At 48.7% G+C, this 19,000-nt stretch overlaps 1 protein-coding gene across 6 annotated transcripts in view; it reads left to right on the top strand.

The window, feature by feature from the left end:
* Rbck1 (RANBP2-type and C3HC4-type zinc finger containing 1) overlaps positions 1-16,047 on the top strand; it is a 16,957-nt gene extending 910 nt beyond the window's left edge. For 2 of the 6 annotated variants that reach the window (XM_031372262.1, XM_031372263.1), the window contains exons 3-13: positions 646-787; positions 4,987-5,080; positions 5,882-6,080; positions 7,620-7,735; positions 7,821-7,994; positions 8,903-9,063; positions 9,839-9,950; positions 13,166-13,345; positions 13,635-13,733; positions 14,046-14,189; positions 15,461-16,047. In XM_031372262.1, coding sequence (XP_031228122.1) covers positions 646-787; positions 4,987-5,080; positions 5,882-6,080; positions 7,620-7,735; positions 7,821-7,994; positions 8,903-9,063; positions 9,839-9,950; positions 13,166-13,345; positions 13,635-13,733; positions 14,046-14,189; positions 15,461-15,541 — 1,502 coding nt within the window. In that variant the 3' untranslated portion in view covers positions 15,542-16,047. Of the gene's footprint in view, positions 1-642; positions 788-2,960; positions 3,018-4,986; positions 5,081-5,881; positions 6,081-7,619; positions 7,736-7,820; positions 7,995-8,902; positions 9,064-9,838; positions 9,951-13,165; positions 13,346-13,634; positions 13,734-14,045; positions 14,190-15,460 lie in introns of those variants that run through there. The other 4 variants (XM_031372261.1, XM_031372260.1, XM_031372264.1 and 1 more) reach the window with 3 other exon arrangements.
* The last annotated feature ends 2,953 nt before the right edge of the window (positions 16,048-19,000 follow it).

The following is a 19,000-nucleotide window of genomic DNA, read 5'->3' as shown; positions in this document are numbered from 1 at the left end:
TGCATCACTCCCACCAGCCTCTTCTGTCTACTACTGTGGATTGAACCCGGGACTTCAAGCATGCTAGGCAAATGCTCTGTTTCTGAGCTGTCTCTAGTCCATGACTTTTGTCCCAACCACTTCTTGCCCAAGGCCTTTGCCCACTCTTTGGCCTCTTGGAACAGTCTTCCTTATTGGATATTGGAATGCCCAGCAACCGCTCCTTCAGGCCTCAGTTTCCCCTACCTCCTAGAGGTCTCCCCTGACCTCCTTACTCAGTTATGGCTATAATGGACCACTGTCTGATTTTTCTCGTCAAGCTTTAAATTTTCCATTTTTTGTTGAACTTAGAGGTTTATAAGGAGAAGGATGCTCTTCGTCTTGACCATTGTTAAAGAGACTTCTTTCTGGAATAGTGGGTGGTATACAGGAGAGGTCAAGAAATGCTTGACAAATAAAGGAATAGAAGTATGAGGACTCTGTGAGCATGGAGGGAAAAGGGTACAGGGGAGTGCGGACCGAAAAAGCACCTCCCCCTTAAAAAAAAGAACTTTTAAAATAGCCTTGTGCAGAAGATACAGTTACTAAGGAAGCAGGACAAAGCATGCGCCAGCCTCCCCACATAAACTGGTGCTGACCTGCTTGCTCTCTGTTGACCTTCAGCAGAGGAGATGGCCCTGAGCCTTGCCCGGGCTGTGGCTGGAGGAGATGAACGGGCTGCTATCAAGTATGCCACCTGGCTGGCAGAGCAGAGGGTGCCCCTCAGGGTGCAAGTAAAACCCGAGGTCTCCCCAACACAGGACATCAGGTGAGTGTCTCGCATTCAAGGGGACTGGAGGCTTCTTGAACATCTGTGGACAGGTTATCTATTTTGTCCCCCTGCGGTGCTGGGGATCAAACCCAGGGCTTCACTGGCGGGTTCTCTCATAGACTGAGCTTCAAAGCCTAGTCGCTCACTAATGAGCTATGGGGTAGGCTGTGCTGGGGTTCAGTTTTTTCTTTTTTAAGACCTTTACTCTGCACAATAGGTGTCCTCTTGCACAGGGGCCATGCAGATCCTCCAGAGCTAGTGTCTGCTGCTAGGAGCAAGAGTGGGGTTTATTCCTCAGATGCGTTGAAGTGAGAACAACTTTGGGGAGACAGTTCTTTCCTTCCCACTTTAGGGTGGAAGTCAGTTAGCGCGGCAAGTGCTTTCACCCCCTGAGATATCTCTTTAACTGTTATATTTAATTTTTTTGTTTTTAGAGGCCAACTCTTACTCTGTAATCCAAGTTGGCCTGTAAATCACTGTGTAGCCATGGCTAGCCTTCAACTCAAGACAGTTTTATATTGGGGAGTTATTGGCATTACAGGTATAAAATACCAAACCTGGTAATATAGTAACTTGTAGATTTTGCTTTGTTATACAAGGCTTCCGTAATTTGCACCACTTTGGTTCTGAACATATGTAGCCTGTATGGCATTGCTTCCCAGCCTTCCTAATTCTGCCACCCTTTAATACAGTCCCTCATGTTGTGATGTCCCCCAACGAAAAATTATTTTCATTGCTTCATCATAACTGTTTTTGCTATTGTTATGAATTATAATGTAAATATCTGTTTTCTGATGATCCCAGGCAACTCCTGTGAAAGAGTTAGTCAGGACCCATAGGTTGAGAACCACTATATGGGGTTTCTAGTATTGTTTTTTTTTTTAAAGATTTATTTATTTATTTATTTATTTTATGTGTATGAATACACTGAGCCATCATGAGGCTGCTAGGAATTGAATTCAGGACAGCCCCGCTTGCTCCGCCCCGCTCGCTCCGGCTTAATTCACTATACTTGTCTTCAGACGCACCAGAAGAGGGCATCCGATCTCATTACGAATGGTTGTGAGCTACCATGTGGTTGCTGGGATTTGAACTCAGAACCTTCGGAAGAACAGTCAGTGCTCTTACCCACTGAGCCATCTCGCCAGCCCTCTAGTATTGTTATAGAATTGCTCACCATGGCATCAGTATTACAGTGTAGCACTTGTGTACTTTTCTGTTTCCAATTTCCTAAGATAATTTAAAGATTAAGAATCTCTTCTTAGCTGAGTGTCGAGTGGTGCACCCCTGTAACCCCAATACTTAGGTGGTAGAGGCAGGAGGATCAGACGTTTCAGAACCAATCTAAATACACGAAACCATATCTCACAAGAACACCCAAACAACACAAAAAAAAACCTTTTGTATGAAAACATAGGCAAAGAACTTTGAGTCTTTGTATATCTGTTTATTTCTTTTCTTTTCTTTTCTTTTTTTTTTTTAAAGCTTGGATCTTTTTCTGCTTGATTTTATTTATTTTTAGTATATGAGTACACCTTTGCTATCTTCAGACATACCAGAAGAGGTTGTCAGATCCCATTACAGATGGTTGTGAGCCACCATGTGGTTGCTGGGAATTGAACTCAGGACCTATGGAAGAGCAGTCGGTGCTCTTAACCACTGAGCCATCTCTCCAGCCCCTCTTTTTTTTTTTTTTTTTTTTTTTTTTTTTTTTTTATGGCTTTTTGAGACAGGGTTTCTCTGTGTAGCCTTGGCTGTCCTGGAACTCACTTTGTAGATCAGGCTGGCCTCGAACTCAGAAATCTGCTTGCCTCTGCCTCCCAAGTGCTGGGATTAAAGGCATGTGCCACCACTGCCCAGCATGTCTGTTTATTTCTGTTTTTTACCAATGGTTGGGCATCAAAATAATTTTCCTGCCTCAGGCATGTGCTACATGCCTATAATCCCAGCATTCAAGAGGCAGAGACAGGTGAAATTCTGTGTTACAGGTCAGCCTGTTTTACATGGTCCATTCCAGACCAGGCAGTGCTAAATAGTGAGATCTGACTCTAAAAAAGCAAATCATTTTCTTGAAGAGTTTCTTGGGTACTCCCTGGAGTGTTTGTCAGAATAGGGACTACTGAGACAAGGTTTTGTTTTTTTGTTTTTTTGTTTTGTTTTTTTTATGTAGGCCTGGAACTGGGGCTATCCTCCTGCAGAAATCAGCTTCCTGAGTCTGGGATCATGGGTATGTACTGCCTGACCTGGCTGCCCTTGCTCTGGTGATACACTGTTTCCCATGGCTCTCCCAGATCTCAGAACAAACAAAAGAACAAAGTAAGCTTGTAGATCCCGAGAAAACTGATGCTTATAGACTAGCATAAGAGCCCGTGGCCTCGATGGTGGAGTGATTGCCTGGCATGTGTGAGGCTCTTCACTCAATGCCCAGCACTGAAAACAAAGTTAGACATCGTTTGGAGTGATACAGTTTGGTCTTAAGTCGCTATGGCAGTTATTGATTGCTCCTGCAGCATGGCTACCATAGTATGTTTGTATCTGGAAAAGGATATGGCCAAGCCTGCTTCAGGCTGCTAAGGATTGAGTGACTAGTATCGGGTGTGTGTTCAACACCAGATGTTGCTCATTTGGCAGAAGAGAGGAACAGGTGCAGCCAGGGCAACAATCCCAACACTTAGACATTGGAAGAGAGGATCAGAAGTTCAAGGGCATCTTCAGCTTAATACGGAGTTCAGGACCAGCCTTACATGAGACCCTGTTTCAGACAAAACCAAACCAAAAGAATCTCCTTTCCTCTACAAAAGAATTTGTCCGGGGTTGGTGACAGCTTCTTGGAAGGCTGAAACAGATAGATGACAAGTTCAAAGCCTGCTTTGGCAATTAACTGACCCTTGTCTCAAAAAATAAAATAAAATAAAATAAAGGGCTAGAAAATATATATCAGCTGGGCAGTGGTGGCACACGCCTTTAATCCTAGCACTTGAGAGGCAGGCGGATTTCTGAGTTCGAGGCCAGCCTGGTCTACAGAGTGAGTTCCAGGACAGTCAGGGCTATACAGAGAAACCCAGTCTCGAAAAACCAAAAAAAAAAAAAAAAATATATATATATATATATACACACACACACACATACATACATACACATATATGTACATATATATACATGTGTGTATGTACACACATATATATGTATATATAAACAAACAACACAAAACCAAAAAACTTTTGGGTTGGAGAGATGGCTCAGTGGTTAAGAGAACAGACTGCTCTTCCAGAGGTCCTGAGTTCAATTTCCAGCAACCACATGATAGCTCACAACCATCTGTAATGGGATCCAATGCCTCCTCCTGGTGTGTCTAAAGACAGCAACAATGTACTCACATACATAAAATACATGGAGAATAAAGGAGTGGAGCACAGCTCAGCTGTAGAGTACTCACCTAGCACAAGGCCCTGGGTCTGATCCCCAGTACTGCTGTTCCTTATGCCCTCCAACTAATGTGAGGCAGTGCTCCCTGGGGAGAGATCCAGAGAGATCCTCCCACGTGGGCTGTCCATGCGGGTTGTTATGGTTTGCCTTCTATAAACACCAGGATGGGAAGGAAAGAGTCTGACCTATATATCCCAGCGTATGTTCTATGACTGGGGGAAGTGAGGGCAAGGACTGAAGCGGAGTCTGTGGAGGGTGCTGCTCATGCTCTCCCAGGCTGCTCACGATGCTTTTTAATACAGCCCAGGGCCATCTGCTCGGAGGTAGCACTGCCTCCAGCCCAGCTGCAGATTTGACTCAGCAGGTAAGGGTGCTTGCTACTCTTGTGGAAGCCCCAGGTTTGGTTCTCAGCACCCACATGGTGCTCACTAGCCTTTGTAACTCTGATTCCAGGGAGTCTGACATCCTCTTTTGACTTGCACAGGCACGAGGTAGCAAGTGGTGGGGATATATACGTGCAGGCAGTCACTCAGACACATGGAATAAGATAAATTTTGTAAACATTTGGTTTTTGAGAAGGATAGAAAATGCCCCACAGGCTTGCCTACAGGCCAATTTGATGGAGACATTTTTTTTTTTAAATTGATATTTTCTTTTCTAACTTGGATCTGTTGACAGAAATGTAACCAAGACAGAGCTTCTACACATGTGCAGTCTTGAACTTTCCCAAGCTGGCCGCCCAAATCCTTGCTTCCCCTTGCTTTCCACAGGCTTTGTGTGAGTGTGGAGGATGCTTACATGCACACCGTCACCATTTGGCTCACAGTCCGCCCTGATATGACAGTGGCCTCCCTTAAGGACATGGTAAGTGAGGGGCTGGAGGGAGGTGGGCTCCTCTTTGGCTTTCCCCATTGTCTCTGTCCCCCCACACCATGTTTTCTGATGCTGTGGTCAAGTACCTGACAGAAACAACCTGAGGAGAGGCTCATTTTGGCTCACAGTCCAGAGGATACAGTGCATCACAGTGGCAAGGGCTGTGCTTGAGAGATTCCATATAGGGGTCAGGAAGTTGGCCACTGCATTTTTTTTTTTTAATTTCTATCCCCCGTAAACATTCTTTAGAGTTATATATTTTGCTTTATGTATATGAATGTTTGCCTACATGTGCGTGTTGTCCCATGTGTGTGCCGGCACTGGGGTTGTGGATGACTGTGAGTCACCATGTGCGTGCTGGGAATGGAACCCAGGTCTTGCAAGAGCAAGTATTTTGAATTACTAGGCATCTCTCCAGCCCTCCTCTCTCTCCTTTTGTAAATATAGAGTTTCACTAAGTAACTCTGGGTGGCCTGGAACTTACTTTGTAGATCAGGCTGTCTTAAATTTAAAGTGCTCCAAGTGCCTCTGCCTCCTGAGTTCTGGGATTAAAGGTGTGCACTGCTACTGTGCTTGACCTCAGTTGTGGCTTTCATATGGCCAAGGAGTAAGGAGCTGGGCAAAAGCAGGTAACCTTCAGCTTTTGGGCCCTATGCCAGCCAGGCCTCCCAACAACAGCTCTACCGTCTCAGAAAACGGCACCTCCAACTGGAATCAGGTGTTCAACTGTGAGTGTAGTGGTAGATATTTTACTTTTCCAACTATAATCCCACCCCCACCACACCTCCAAAGGTATTCCTGGACTATGGCTTCCCACCCAGCCTGCAGCAGTGGGTGGTTGGACAGAGGCTGGCACGAGACCAGGAGACCTTGCATTCACATGGCGTTCGGCGGAATGGAGACAGTGCCTATCTCTACCTGCTGTCAGCTCGCAACACATCACTCAACCCGCAAGAGCTGCAGCGGCAGCGGCAGCTGCGCATGTTGGAAGGTGACGTGTCCTCTGTCAGCGATGTGCTGGAGGGCCCTGTCTATGAACAAGGATGTCAGATGGGGGAGGGAGCTTTCCGTAGAACTCCTGAGCATGGCTGGCACGAAGGGAGGGGCTGTCTAGTCCTAGCCTGGCGTTTACTAGCCGTGGGAGCTGAGGCATGCTCGTTGCTGTTTCTGTCCCTCAGTTTTCTGTGTTTCTATTTGTGTATGCTGGTGGTGTAACTAAGGTATAGTATGGTTGCTTTTACTGCAGTATTTTAGACCTGTAGAAAAGTCGCAGAGTTGTGTAGAGAAACATTTTCCTTCTTTGTTTTTTGTTTCGTTTTTTTTTTTTTTTTAAACCAGGTTTCTCTGTGTAGCCATGGCTGTCCTGGAACTCACACTATAGATCAAACTGGCCTTGAACTCAGAGATCTGCTGCCTGCCTCTGGCCTCCTGAGTGCTGGGTCTAAAAGCCCTGCCACTGCTGCCTGGTTGCTGTTTTGTATTGTTTTTTTGTTCATTTTCCTTCTTTAGCTTTCCCTCTGGGTACAGAGTCTTAAGAGACATTTTAGATGTAACTGAGTAGGCTCTCCCTCCTCTGCTTGTGCTCTCTTCTTAAAAAGAAAGGTCATTTTCCTGTGTTACCCTCCAGGGCAGGAAATTAATATCAATGTAGTATAACTCTTTTCTTTTTTTTTTTTATTTTAAAAAATTGCATTTATTGGGCTGGGCATAGTGGCACACACCTTTAATCCTAGCACTTAGGAGGCAGAGGTGGGCAAATCTCTGAGCTCAAGGCCAGTCTGGTCTACATAATGAATTCCAGGGCAGCCAGAATTGTATCAGAAACCATGTGTTGAAAAAAAAAAAACAACAACAACCCCCTCACAAAGTAAGTAAATAATTTAAAGATTACATTTATTTGTTTGCTTGTTTCTGTGTGTATGTGTGTGTATGTGTGTGTGTGTGTGTGTGTGTGTGTGTGTGTGTGTGTGTGTGTGTGTGTATGTGTATGTGTATGTATGTATAGCCATTCGTGTGCCACAGAATACATGGGAAGGAAGGAGGACAACTTGCAGGAGCCAGTTTTCTTTCCACTGTGTGGTCCGAGGGCTCACACTCAAGTCGTCAGGCATGGTGGCAAGCAGTTTTGCCCACTGAGCCCTCTCTCTGGTTGATATTGACACAGTATAGTCAGTCTCATTTGGGATTTTGCCAGTTGTCCTTGATGGCAAAAGACATGGCATTCAGCTGCCATATCTCAGGGCCTCCCAGCCCTGGCTCCCTTCGTCCCCTGGTCACCGTGTGACTGGGCATGTTCAGCCTCTTTTTTTTTTTTTTTTGGTGGTCATTTCAGCTGATGGAGTTAGTGTTTGGTAGCTCCTCCTCTACCAGGGGCGGAGCTCATGAAGGCGCAGTTATGGGTGAGGTGAAATAAAGGCTTAGCCTTGGGGTATCCTGGGTACTCCCCTTCGGGAGGGGTCTAGAAACACTATGGCGTGCCTGGCTAGCTCAGCATGTGCTTACCTGGAAACCGCACACATTCCTTCTGCAGATTTGGGCTTCAAGGACCTCACCCTGCAGCCACGGGGCCCCTTGGAGCCTGTCCTTCCCAAGCCCAAGACCCACCAGGAGCCGGGGCAGCCAGACGCCGCCCCAGAGTCACCACCGGTAAGCTGCCTTCATTAGTGGGCGCCTGTGGCCTGCCTTCCCTGTCAACGCTCAACAGCCAAGCTCACAGCCCATCTGCACCCAGGTGGGCTGGCAGTGCCCTGGCTGCACTTTTATCAACAAACCCACACGGCCTGGGTGTGAGATGTGCTGTCGTGCAAGGCCTGAGACCTACCAGATACCTGCTTCGTACCAGCCTGACGAGGAAGAGCGAGCACGCCTGGCTGGTGAGGAGGAGGCGCTGCGCCAGTACCAGCAGGTAGGCACAGAGGTCCACCTGTGTCTGCAGGACAGACATCTGCAGGCTGTTTGAGGAAGACCTGAGCCAGAAAGGGAACCACCTGCATACTGCTGTGCCCTGGCCATTGCCACTCACCTTGTGACCACACTGCTAAGCCATAACCTTGTCCTTGACTGAGAGCTGCCTCTCTCTGAGGCCAGTTCTCTGGCTGATGCTCATTCTCTGGTTGTGATGCACAGCTAGGCTCTTCACTTGCTCTGCGTCCTCGCTTTGACACCCCCTTCTCCCATGTATATAAGCATCCTTAGCTATGCTGACTGTACTTCATCTATGACCCTAACTATACTATACCTCAGTCAAATCCTCCCCCATGACTTGTAACCTCATCCTGGCTCCTGTTATATACATACTCCACCTCCTGTCCCTTCTTCGTGCATGGACTGCCTTCCTGTGCTTCTTGGGAGTGACTCTGTCCACTCTCATTTCCCTAGAGTAGTCAGTTCCCATCACAAACACTGATGCTGTAGACACCCCACTCTGGTGCCCCCCTCCAAGAGCATGCTCCTGCCCTCCGTCATTCCCTTTGGGTTCAGTGTAGCCTCCCCACCCTGACCTTGACCCCATACCTAGCAAGCACTCTGCAGCCTCACTCTTCCCCAGCATTGACCCTCCTTTAACCACTTCTCCAGCACCACCCTGTGGACCTCCCACTCCCTCTTGTACCCTGAACCTTTTCTCTCTCTACCACCTTGGCCCCTCTACTGCTTCTTACTCTACTGTAGCCGCTCTCAGCCCTCTTGGACTGCCCACATTCCCAGCCCACTGCTACCTTGGTACCCCCATCCTACCCCAGCCTTGTCCTACTTCTTATCTGACCAACTGAGACCCTGACCCTCCTGGTGGCCCTGCCCTGCCCATGTGCCCAGCGGAAACAGCAGCAGCAGGAGGGGAACTACCTGCAGCACGTGCAGCTGGAGCAGAGGAGCCTGGTGCTGAACACCGAACCTGCTGAGTGCCCTGTGTGCTACTCAGTGCTGGCACCCGGCGAGGCTGTGGTGCTGCGTGAGTGTCTGCACACCTTCTGCAGGTGCGGCCCCACTCCCACACAGTGACAGTGTTACCAAGCATCCATGTTGCTTGCAAGGAGCTCAGAAATGAAACAGGCATTCGTTCGTTCTAGCTCCAGAGCCCCTGTCCCTCCTCACTACCTCTTACTGCCCTGGTATATGTAAAGACATTAGGGCCAAGCCCTAACAGCCCACAGCATTCCGTCCTCCATGCATTTTTTCCACTGGGTCTCCTGTGTAGTCCTACCCTTGAGCTGGGGGAAGTATATTCATTCACCATAGTGGACCCTGGTGGAGTACCCCTTCTAGCTCATGTTCCAGTGTGGAGTCTGTTCATGTATACGGTGCCACATGCTAAGTAACTAGGTTGTGAGCCTTTCGGGGAAGGAACCCCTAAGGAAGTCATGCTGGAGCAGAGACTGGAAAACTGTCTCAAGAGGCCAGGGAGCAGAGGGATAGTGGGTGTGGTGGAGCAGGATAGTTGTGCCTATGCAGGTGACAAGCTCTGAGCAGCAGTTGGTCTGTCCCCTTTGGGTGGCACTGCTGCAGTGCTGAGCAGTGACACTTGGACCGGGTAGAGACAGAAGCCAAGGAGGAGGTTACTGCAGTCACCTGGACAGGGATGCCAGTGCCCCAGATCAGAGAAACAGGGATGGTGGGGTGAATAGAAGTGGGGCCTTGGTGGTGGGTTGAGAGGGATGGGAAGGAAGGGCCCTGGGATCAGGCCCTCCCATCTGAGGGCTGGAGTCCCTGTGGAGGTTGGAATGAGCCTGACTGCCACCTCCCTCTTCCCAGGGAGTGTCTGCAGGGCACCATCCGAAACAGCCAGGAGGCGGAGGTATCCTGCCCCTTCATTGACAGCACCTACTCATGCCCTGGCAAGCTGCTGGAGAGGGAGATCCGGGCGGTAAGGCATTCTGATCCTTGGGAGCTGGCTCTGAGCTGGCAACAGGCACAGCTCAGGAGTATCAGCTATCTGCATCCCCCAGCAGGCATTTCCCAAGAGTTCATTCGGAGTGCCTATGGCCCATGCAGGGCAGCTGCAGGGAGCACGTGAAACCTCAGTTGCTTGAGCTTCGTTGCCAGTGTAGCAAGGGCTGCAGTTATGGTGGATGGGAGCTGTGGCTTCGGCTTGGCTGTGTGACCTCATGTCAGACACTCAGCCTCTGCCCCATGTCCTTTATCAGAACCACAGGTGGCATCTGCTAGTGTGTGCAGGTGTGCAGCTGCTGTGTCAACTGTTTTTGCCTTGTAGCCACTCACTCCAGTCCTGGTGCTCTAAGATTCTGTAGTTTGTAAATTGCAAGCCTGTGCTTCTCGCCTTTAATCCCAGCACTTGGGAGGCAGAGGCAGGCGGATTTCTGAATTCAAGGCCAGCCTGGTCTACAGAGTGAGTTCCAGGGCTACACAGAGAAACCCTGTCACAAAAAAAAAAAAAGCAAGGCTGTGCTTCTACTGGGTGGAGCTGGGGTTTCTGTTTCAGGGTTGGATCCTGTATTGTCTGTTCAGTGGAATGAGATGGTTCATGATGGCCTTGTCTAGAATAATCATCTAGTGGAGTCCTCTCCACATGCAGGCTGTACAGGCCTATCACATGGCAGTGAGGTTTCAGTGTTTCAGACACAGCAGTAAGTGTGCAAAGACTGGTGGCTGTAATCCTGTTAATCAATGCAGACTACATGCTCAGGCCCAGATTCCCTGTAGGGGCCAACATGAACCATTTGGGTGACGTCCTGTGGTAATGTGGCCATTCAGGGGTTGGTATGACAGTACACCCTGTCATCTTAGCACTGCTGAAGCATCAAGATGAAAAGCTTGAGGCCAGCTTGAGCTGGATAGGATAGCAAGGGTGTTTTACAAAGGTAAGGGCAGGTAGGCAGAGTACAGCTTAGCAAGAGCAGCACCTGAGCTCTAGCAGGATCACAGTGGCCAGGGTCTAGACAGGAGACCCCAGGCATGCTCAGGTTCCCCTTCCTTCCCATAACTCCTGTCTTCTCTGACTTCTTCTGAAGTCCCCCAAAATATTATGAAATAATTCTCTAGCCCAAGGGCCTCTTCTAAGGTAGGAAGGGGATCTGAGAGAGTAGAACTTGGGGGATTTCAATTCTATATTCAAAGCAGCTGTGTTTTAACTTTGGGTACTTCTAGGTGGGTCAGTTTCTGGGCATTGCTGAAGTATCCTCATTGTGGTCTGGAGAGACTAGTATACTGGCTCAGAGGTTTTCCGAGAAGGCCACCCTGCCAAAGGCCATATTTATACAAGGGACTGTATGCAGGGCACCCTAGACATCCTCAGATCCTGACTCAAGCCTCAGGTGTGGCAGCAAGAGGAAGCAGGTGTCAGTAGAGTGGTCTGGTGGTGGTTCTTTTAATAAATGGCAGGTAATTGAAATAAAAGAGAAAAACACCCCTAACTCTGTGAGCCCTGGACATTCTGACATCCTCTGAAAGTATTTTGTCCTGTTTCCCTCTTTCTTGGCAGATGGCTTCTGTTGTTGTTTTGTGACAAGGTCTCACTATGTAACAGTCTTGGCTGGCTCAACTCACAGAGATCACTTGACGTTGCTTCCTGAGTGCAGGGTTAAAGGAACGTACTACTGCCCCCCCGCGCATATTTCTTTTATAGTTGCATTTATTTGTGTATGTATCAAGTGTGTACCACACACAGCATGTATGGAGTTCAGAGGACAGCCAGAGTCAATTCTTCTGTCTTTTCAACCATGTGCTTCTCAATGTTCAAATTCAGGTCGACAGGTTTGGTAGCAAGCACCCTACTGTGCCCTTTCATTGGTCCCACGCTATAATTTAGAGGTTTTTGAGGTAAACATCATTTATTGTGGTTCACACAAGACAGAATGTACACCTTATAGGTGTACAGGTATGAGTTTTGACACATGTGACCTCTGGAAACATCAACCAGCAAAGACACAGAACATGGCCTGATTCTCCCACTGACGAGCTTTGCTGTTGCCAGTGAGCCCTTAGGGAGCATCTCAGCTCTCGTTGGCATGCCTCCTCTCCTCTCCTTTCCGCTTAGCTTTCCCTGCCAGGAGGTGCAGCTCCCGAGCACTGCTTCTGTGTGAAGTAGAGGGCACCAGGAGATGGTCAGGTCTAGGATGTTGCCACAGTGTTTGCAGAGTGCAGTGTACCTGGATACTGATTTGCCTTTGAGACAGATCTTGCTATATGTATAGTACAGGCTGGCCTTGAACTCTCAATGATCCTTCTATCTCAATGAGCCTTTGAAAGACTGACTTTAATGACTTTTGGATAGTTTTTTTTTTTTAAAGATTTATTTTATTTATTTATTTTATGTGTATGAGTACACTGTAGCTGTACAGATAGCCGTGAGCCATCATGTGTGTGGCTACTGGGAATTGAACTCAGGACCTCTGTCAGCTGTTCTTGCTCCAGCCCTGCTCACTCTGGCGTAATTCATTGTAGCTGTCTTCAGACGTACCAGAAGAGGGCGTCAGATCTCATTACGGGTGGTTGTGAGCCACCATGTGGTTGCTGGGATCTGAACTCAGGACCTTCGGAAGAGCAGTCAGTGCTCTTACCCACTGAGCCATCTTGCCAGCCCTCCAGATAGGTTTAATGACTTCCAGATAGGATAGGAATTGAACCTCTTTGTCCCCTATCACTTGTGTCCCGTTTTCCTCATTAAATTTGAACTGTTGGCTCTTTGTCCACAGTTAAGTCCTTAGTTATGTAATTCTGAGGCACTGTCACTTAGCTTTGTAGCCATCATGACTGTGCACTGTCAGGTTTGTCCACTTCCAGCCACAGCCTCCCAGGTGCTAGGATGATAGGTTTGTGCCATCTGGACTGTCTAAGTGGAGGTTTTAAGTGCTCTAGTGACTCTAGGAAGAACAGAGCTTGAGTCATGTATTGTAGCTCACCTGTAATACCAACCCTTGGGAAGGTAGAGACACTCTAGTAGTTCAAGGCCAGCCTTTATTACATAAAACCCTATCCACACCCCCAACCCCCAAAAAATAGCATAGGTGGGAAGAGGAGCTGGGGACAGGGTTGAAGTTCTGGGTTTCCTGGGACCGTTTGATAGGAGGGGGGCATCTGCTGGGTGTCCTGAACCCCAGCAACAAAGCTGTGTATGTGCAGCTCCTGTCCCCTGAGGACTACCAGCGTTTCTTGGACCTGGGTGTGTCCATCGCAGAGAACCGAAGCACCTTGAGCTACCACTGCAAGACTCCGGACTGCAGGGGCTGGTGCTTCTTTGAGGATGATGTCAATGAGTTCACCTGTCCTGTGTGCACCCGTGTCAACTGTCTGCTCTGCAAGGTGAGACAGGGACCATCTAGCTGGGGCTTGCTATGATTGGCTGTGGCAGCTGCAGAGTCTGCAGTCTGAGTCTAGGGGAGAGCTGCTTTAGGGGTTACAATACCCATCAGCACCTGAAATAGGATTTATATTAGGCTCCCCCTTCCTGAACCCTGGGTCTTCTGTAAAATGGATCTAGGCCAAGTGAGGGCTTTCACTGATGGCACTCATTGCTGGAGTTGGGCCTCTTTTGCCCCTCGCAGCATAAGCCCCTGGGGAATGTCTCACTCAAGAGCTTCTTGCCCTCCAGGCCATCCACGAGGGCATGAATTGCAGGGAGTACCAGGACGACTTGGCCCTACGGGCTCAGAATGATGTCGCTGCCCGGCAGACAACAGAGATGCTAAGGGTAAGTCATGGTCGTGGCCAGGGCCTGGGGACTTGTAGATGTTTCTTAGGAAGGACCAAGTTCACATGCTCTTGGAGGCCCAGTCTTCTTCCTGGTTAAACCCCCATTTCAGGGTGTGTCTTTAGTAGGGTGTCATGTGTGGAACTGAAGGAAGAGTCTGTGTTGGGGAGCCCTCAGTAACGGAGTATCAGGCTCTGAGGGAGAATCCACTGTAGAGAGCAAGGCTAGGGTCCTCAGTAACAGAGTGCCAGGCTCTGAGGGAGAATCCACTGCAGAGAGCAAGGCCAGGGCCTCAGGAGCTCCTCTTCCCAGGTGATGCTGCAGCAAGGTGAGGCCATGCACTGCCCACAGTGCCGGATTGTGGTGCAGAAGAAGGATGGCTGTGACTGGATCCGCTGTACAGTCTGCCACACTGAGATCTGCTGGGTCACCAAGGGTCCACGCTGGGGCCCTGGGGTGAGTCTTTGGGGTCCTGGAAAGCTGAGGGGGGTGTAGTTACTGGAGTGGGACTCAAGACTTCAGCCATGAACTCAGTCCAGCCTACCATATACAGCTCAGGAGGAAAGATTGTTAGTTTGTTATTTTATTTTGAGTCAGGGTCTCATAATGTAGACCAAGCAATCCTCCAAATCTGAGGGCCATCTGCCTCTTCCCCCAAAGTACTGGGATTAAAGGTATGTGCCACCATTGCCTGGTTTAATTTTTTTTTTATTGTTTGTGCACCCATGTATGCATGCTACAGAGAGAGGGAGAGGGGAAGGAAAGAGAGAAAGAGAGAGCATGCAAGAGAGAGCGAGCATGCGCTCAGGAAAGATTTTATTTTTTGAGACAGGGTTTCTCTGTGTAGCCCTGGGTGTCCTGGAACTGACCAGGGTGGCTGTAAATGCAGAGATCCACCTGCCTTTGCCTCCTAAGTGCTAGGTTTAAGGTCAGCCTGGCTGATTTTCTCTCCCATGTCTCTCTCTTTTTTAATACTGTAGCCTGGGTTGCCTTGGGATTTGTGTCAGTCCTCCTGCCTCAGCCTCCCAAGTGCTGGGGATTATGGTACCATGTGTCACCTTGCTGGGCTTAAGGGTTAAGATTTTTTTTTTTTACATCCTAACAGTGTTTAAAAGGTTGTCAAAGGCTACTGTTTGGAAGTGTAGAGAGACACATAGTAAATAGTCCTGGAGCCACCAACCCCATGCTCTGTGCTTATGCAGAGGGCTCAGGGCCTGCCAGGCTTTGACCTGGCCTGCACAGCAAGGCTTACCTCTTCTGCTTGAGGGGAGAACAAGTCAAGGTCAGTCTGGGGGTGGAAGGAGGCTTGCCAGTCCCTCCATCTGGCACATCTTTACCAGGGTCTGTCTCAGATTGTCCAGAGAAGTACCTGTGGGTGGTGGCCATCAGTATTGGTGGTGTGTTGCTGGCATCACTACGGTGGATGTAGAGACAGGTGGTGCAAAGGGAACTTTTTCCTTCTGCCCAAGTGCTGGTCCACTTGCAGGTGGATCCCCTTCTCTCTCTGGTCTGGAGAAGACCATGGAGTTTAAGGGTGCTGGAGAGGTTAGGGTGAGGTTAGCAGCCTCCATGGCTGCCTCCTTGAGGTTACTGAGGCTGTCCTGTGCAGGAGGGCTTCTGGCAACCCCACTGCACCTTTAGATGGGCCCTGCCTTTGGGCTGATAGAGTGACTTTTGGGGATAGCCCGTTTTTACCAACCAGATACCTTCTTTTCTTTATCCTTTAGGGCCCAGGGGACACCAGTGGTGGCTGCCGCTGCCGGGTCAATGGGATTCCATGCCACCCAAGCTGTCAAAACTGCCACTAAGTCAAAGATGGTAGCTCTCATACTGACCCAGCCCCACATGTATAGCAGCGTATAACATCAGGGCTAGGCCAGGATTTTTAGCTCTGGTTTGGCCACCATACCTTTAAGCTTGGTAAGGGAGAAAGCCTGAGCTGTACTGCAGTCTGATTGCTGTGTTACAAGAACCCAGCTGAGCTGATGTCAGTTGCACTGCCTCTGTTGCTTCAAGAGGTTGCTGACCAGACCTCACGGCCCTGCGCTAGATACCCTTACTAGCCACCAGCCTTAATTAAACACAGCCTTGGCCTGAGTCCTGGCTGGCTAGTGCTCTGAACGTCTGAGTGACTATTTCCCCTGAGCTTGCTCCCTGAGGACCCACAGCCTCATCCTTTGCCTTGCTGGCTTTCTGGGCACTCCTTAAAGCTGATGCAACTTCATTCAGGACCCAGGTAGATTAGTAGGTCAGGAAAGCCCACAGGGTCCAGCTCTGCATCCCCCCCAAGTGAATTAAAGTGGTTTTCCGAGAAGGAAAATGTGTCATGCTTGAGGGATCAAATGTCCTAGGCTGGGGCTACAGAGATGACTCAGTAGTTAAGGACACTGACTACTGTTCCAGAGGTCCTGAGTTCAATTCCCAGCAACCACATGGTGGCTCACAACCATCTGTAATGGGATCTGATGCCCTCTGAAGACACAACAGTGTACTCACATATATAAAATAAATAAATCTTTTTTAAAAAAATGTCCTAGGCTGGGTACAACACAGGTAGGATAGTAACCTCTGGAGAGCTTGGAACAGAACCTGGAGGTGATGTTGGTTCTGGTGGTTGGGGGAACAAGGCTGGCTCAGCTCTAAGACCCCTGTAGCAGACCTGGCACCACCATGTCCAACTCTTGGGACAAGGTTGCTTAAGCAGTATTAGCCAAGACTGGTGAAATTTATGGAGAAGGGCTTGAAGCTTTGAGGCATACTAGGGAGGGAGGCCAAGGCAGCAGCTGGAGGCTGGGAAGAAAGGCTTAGCTGCTCCTCCTTTGGGAGGAGTTTCTGAAACTGCTGAAGCCAAGCAGGGAGGAGGTCCATTCTGATTTAACAGCAGAGGCAAGATGGAAAAGCCATGCTGTGATGTCTGTTCTGGTGGTTTCTCTCCACTCTGGCCCATTCAGCTCTTTCTGAGATTGAGTATTACTGTCTTCCTATAATATGATCCTTAACAATAAGCCCAGCACATGTCAGAGTCTCACTCCACATGCTAGGGCGAGTATTTTCCAGCCCCTGGAGTATATATCCCTGGATGTACCTATAGCCCCAGTGGGGTCAGAAAAGAACCTGGACAGTGAAGAATTGTTTTGATTTTAGAAGTAAGGTCTATGTAGCCCAGGTTATCCGTGATCGTGGCAGTCTTTTTCCCTGCCTTGGCCTCCATGGTATTGGGAAAACAGACATGTACCAAGCTTGGCCTAAGACTAGTAATACATGTGCCCTTCCTTTATTACCCAGGTAACAAAATCCCACTTGTCCTTTGTGTTCGGTCCTCATGTCCTCAGCTGCTTTTGCCACTCAAAAGTCCTAAACAAACAAAGGTCAAAGCACTCTAGGCATGTCACCTAGTTGTGATGGTGTCCACAGCAGGTACAAGATGAAGCCCACACTTCCTGTATGACTGGTACTTACTGAAGACAACTCAGTGGCCGAGAGTATAATTCTCTTACAAGAGGACCCAAGTTCAGTTTCTTTTTCTTAGCCCTGGCTGTCCTGGAAATCACTCTGTAGACCAGGCTGGCCTTAAACTCAGAAATCCGTCTGCCTCTGCCCCCCAAGTGCTGGGATTAAAGGTGTGTGCCACCACTGCCTGGCTTCCAAGTTCAGTTTCTTACACCTGAACTCCCATCTTCTGACCTCTAAGAACACCTGCAATCACATAGACATAAGTGGAAAACAAAATTGTAAAAAAAAAAAAAAAAAAAAAAAAAACCAAAAAACCGCTTTACTAAACATCCTTACTGTGCCCACAAAGGGATTAAAGGATGGGCGAAAGCCTGAAGTCCGAGCCGTGATTCTGGGTCAGTCTCCTGTTTGCCTCTGCTTGGGCATGTTAATCACGTCTGCCCACCTAATCTTGCTCTTTCCTTCAAAGGCTGAAGGTAGATAGGCCCTTGTCATAAACATGTCCTAAACAAAACCTTGAACCCCAAAGATGACTTGAGGTCACTGGACCTTTGTTCCATGTGCTGACTAAACTGCTGCTCACTACTTAACGTCTTAAGTTGGGTATCAAACTAGGGAAGTATGGCGCTTAGCCCTTGCTGGCTGCTATAACCAGGACTTTTGCCCTAAATCGACTACACCTGTGTGTGAAATGGAACTGGAAAGGATCACTGCCCTGCCGCCAAGGGTGACAAGCCTACAGACCACAGGCTCTTGAGCATCTGAGACTCACCATATCCAGGCAAGCAGTGATGATCACAAAGACAAGTGATTAGGAATCACATAAGGGCATTTATTCCATACAAGGCTCTGTACAAAACATCTACACATATTTTTTTACGGAGTAAGTAAATACCTGAAGGTAAATTGACAACGCTTTTCTTCTTAGTGGCAGGGGAGTTCTGTTATGGGCACAGAGCACTCTTCAGCTCAGCACACGCTAGTGCCACCTGCTTGTTTGGATGCAGAATAGTGGCTTGGACCCTGAGCCCATGCCCCTCCCTCAGCCAGCAAGCTTCCTAGTCTTCAAGCAGGCTAGAGGCATAGATGATAAGCTCCCGGGGTAGATAGTATCACCTTATCACTCTGGATCCTGGAAACTTCTCCTTTGTCCTGAATGAAGCCCAGTGAATCACTCACCCAAGGCAAGGCTCCTGTTTGGAGGAGGACTTACCCCTCTGGCTTGACTTAGTTAAAGTGCTTTGTGTAACTCAGCCTGGACATCTCCTATATGCTCTGGCTCCGTGGCTGCCCGGCATGCAGAGAGTCCCACTGCATACAATGGGCACAGGGGACAAGGGGATGGGCAGGGGACAAACGTGGGGTGTGGACATGGCAGGACTGGAGAAGAGTGCCCAGGAAAGATAAGGAAACTAGCTTCCCACTACACACCCTAAAGCAGCAAAAGGCACTTTTGTTTTCAAGCCAGTTACTATAAAATACACCTGGCTTCATTTTTAACAAAGCCATCCCAGGAAGACCGAGTGATCCCATGGATCCTGTACACCTCTCCTGGAGGAGCCCAGGTATAGCGAGGCTGGTGGTGTGGGGTTCCTGCCAAACCCTGTCTACATGCTGGCGAGTTTCCAAGGACATTCCCAGCCTGAGACCAGCAGCTGAGGAGATCAACACAAAGACAGGCCAAGGTACATAATAAGAGGAAATTAAGGAAAATAAGACAGGAAAAAGTGGCACTATGGGGTATCAGGGTGTTCACAAACAACTTTGGCTAAACTGAGCAGGAGAATATCTCAGATGCAATCCTGTCATCCCAG

Source organism: Mastomys coucha, unplaced genomic scaffold (genome assembly GCF_008632895.1).
Source record: "Mastomys coucha isolate ucsf_1 unplaced genomic scaffold, UCSF_Mcou_1 pScaffold15, whole genome shotgun sequence".
Lineage (NCBI taxonomy): Eukaryota > Metazoa > Chordata > Mammalia > Rodentia > Muridae > Mastomys > Mastomys coucha.
This window is presented reverse-complemented; position numbering and strand designations above follow the sequence as displayed.